Consider the following 1,274-nt stretch of genomic DNA (forward strand, 5'->3'; position numbering starts at 1 on the left):
GACGGCGGCAGGGCCAGGGTTAGGATGGGAAACCGGGGGAGGCCATATTATGGGGCCACATAGAGATATGTGAGGCCATATAGGGCCATACGAGGCCGTATAGAGCCTATATTGAGCCATATGAGGCCATATAGAGCCTATATTGAGCCATATGAGGCCATATAGGGCCATACGAGGCCGTATAGAGCCTATATTGAGCCATATGAGGCCATACAGAGTCTATATTGAGCCACATGAGGCCATATGAGGCCATATAGGGCCATACGAGGCCGTATAGAGCCTATATTGAGCCATATGAGGCCATATAGAGCCTATATTGACATGTGAGGCCATGTGAGGCCATATAGGGCCATACGAGGCCATATAGAGGCTATATTGAGCCATATGAGGCCATATAGGGCCATATAGAGCCATATAGGGCCGTGCTGATCTATATAGGGCCATACGAGGTCACACAGAGATATATGAGACCATATGGAGATACATGAGGCCGTATAAACCCATATAGAGCCATATGGCCATATAGGGCCATACAAAACCCCATTTCTCCACCCAAATCAGTCCGTGGGGCCCTATGGGGCCATACAAAACCCCATTTCCCCATTCCTCTACCCAAATCAGTCTATGGGGCCATACAAAACCCCATTTCTCCACCCAAATCAGCCCATGGGGCCATGTGGGGCCATACAAAACCCCATTTTCCCATTCCTCTACCCAAATCAGTCTATGAGGCCATACAAAACCCCATTTCTCCACCCAAATCAGCCCTTGGGGCCATATGGGGCCATACAAAACCCCATTTCGCCACCCAAATCAGCCCATGAGTCCATATGGGGCCATACAAAACCCCATTTCCTCACCCAGGTTCTGGAAGGAGGGCGAACCCAACAACAGGGGCTTCAACGAGGACTGCGCCCACGTCTGGACCTCGGGGCAGTGGAACGACGTTTACTGCACCTTCGAGTGCTACTACGTGTGTGAGAAACCCCTCCCCAAGTGAGGAGCCCCAAAAAGTTCCTTTTTTGCCTTAATTTATACTCTGGGCCCATCGCCTGCGGCTTCCCAGGAGGGGTCTGGGATGGAGCTGAGCTGATCGGAGGGGAGAGGGTGAATAAAGCAGGGCTGTTGTTCCAGAGCTGTGGTCGTGTGGTTCTTTCCCCCTTCCTTTCCCCCTTCCTTTCCCCCTTCCTTTCCCTCTTCCTTTTCTCTTTCCTTTTCCCCTTCCTTTTCCCCTTCCTTTTCCCCTTCCTTTCCCCCTTCCTTTCCCCCTTCCT

At 51.6% G+C, this 1,274-nt stretch overlaps 1 protein-coding gene across 1 annotated transcript in view; it reads left to right on the forward strand.

Moving 5' to 3' along the window:
• LOC104915721 (hepatic lectin-like) overlaps positions 1 to 1,135 on the forward strand; it is a gene marked incomplete at its 5' end in the record, with an annotated part of 3,363 nt that extends 2,228 nt beyond the window's left edge. Inside the window, one exon of the mRNA XM_031557537.1 lies at positions 731 to 1,135. Coding sequence (XP_031413397.1) covers positions 731 to 1,000 — 270 coding nt within the window. The remainder of the gene's footprint in view (positions 1 to 730) is intronic.
• Between the last annotated feature and the right edge of the window lie 139 nt (positions 1,136 to 1,274).

This window comes from Meleagris gallopavo, unplaced genomic scaffold, assembly GCF_000146605.3.
Source record: "Meleagris gallopavo isolate NT-WF06-2002-E0010 breed Aviagen turkey brand Nicholas breeding stock unplaced genomic scaffold, Turkey_5.1 ChrUn_random_7180001847674, whole genome shotgun sequence".
NCBI lineage: Eukaryota > Metazoa > Chordata > Aves > Galliformes > Phasianidae > Meleagris > Meleagris gallopavo.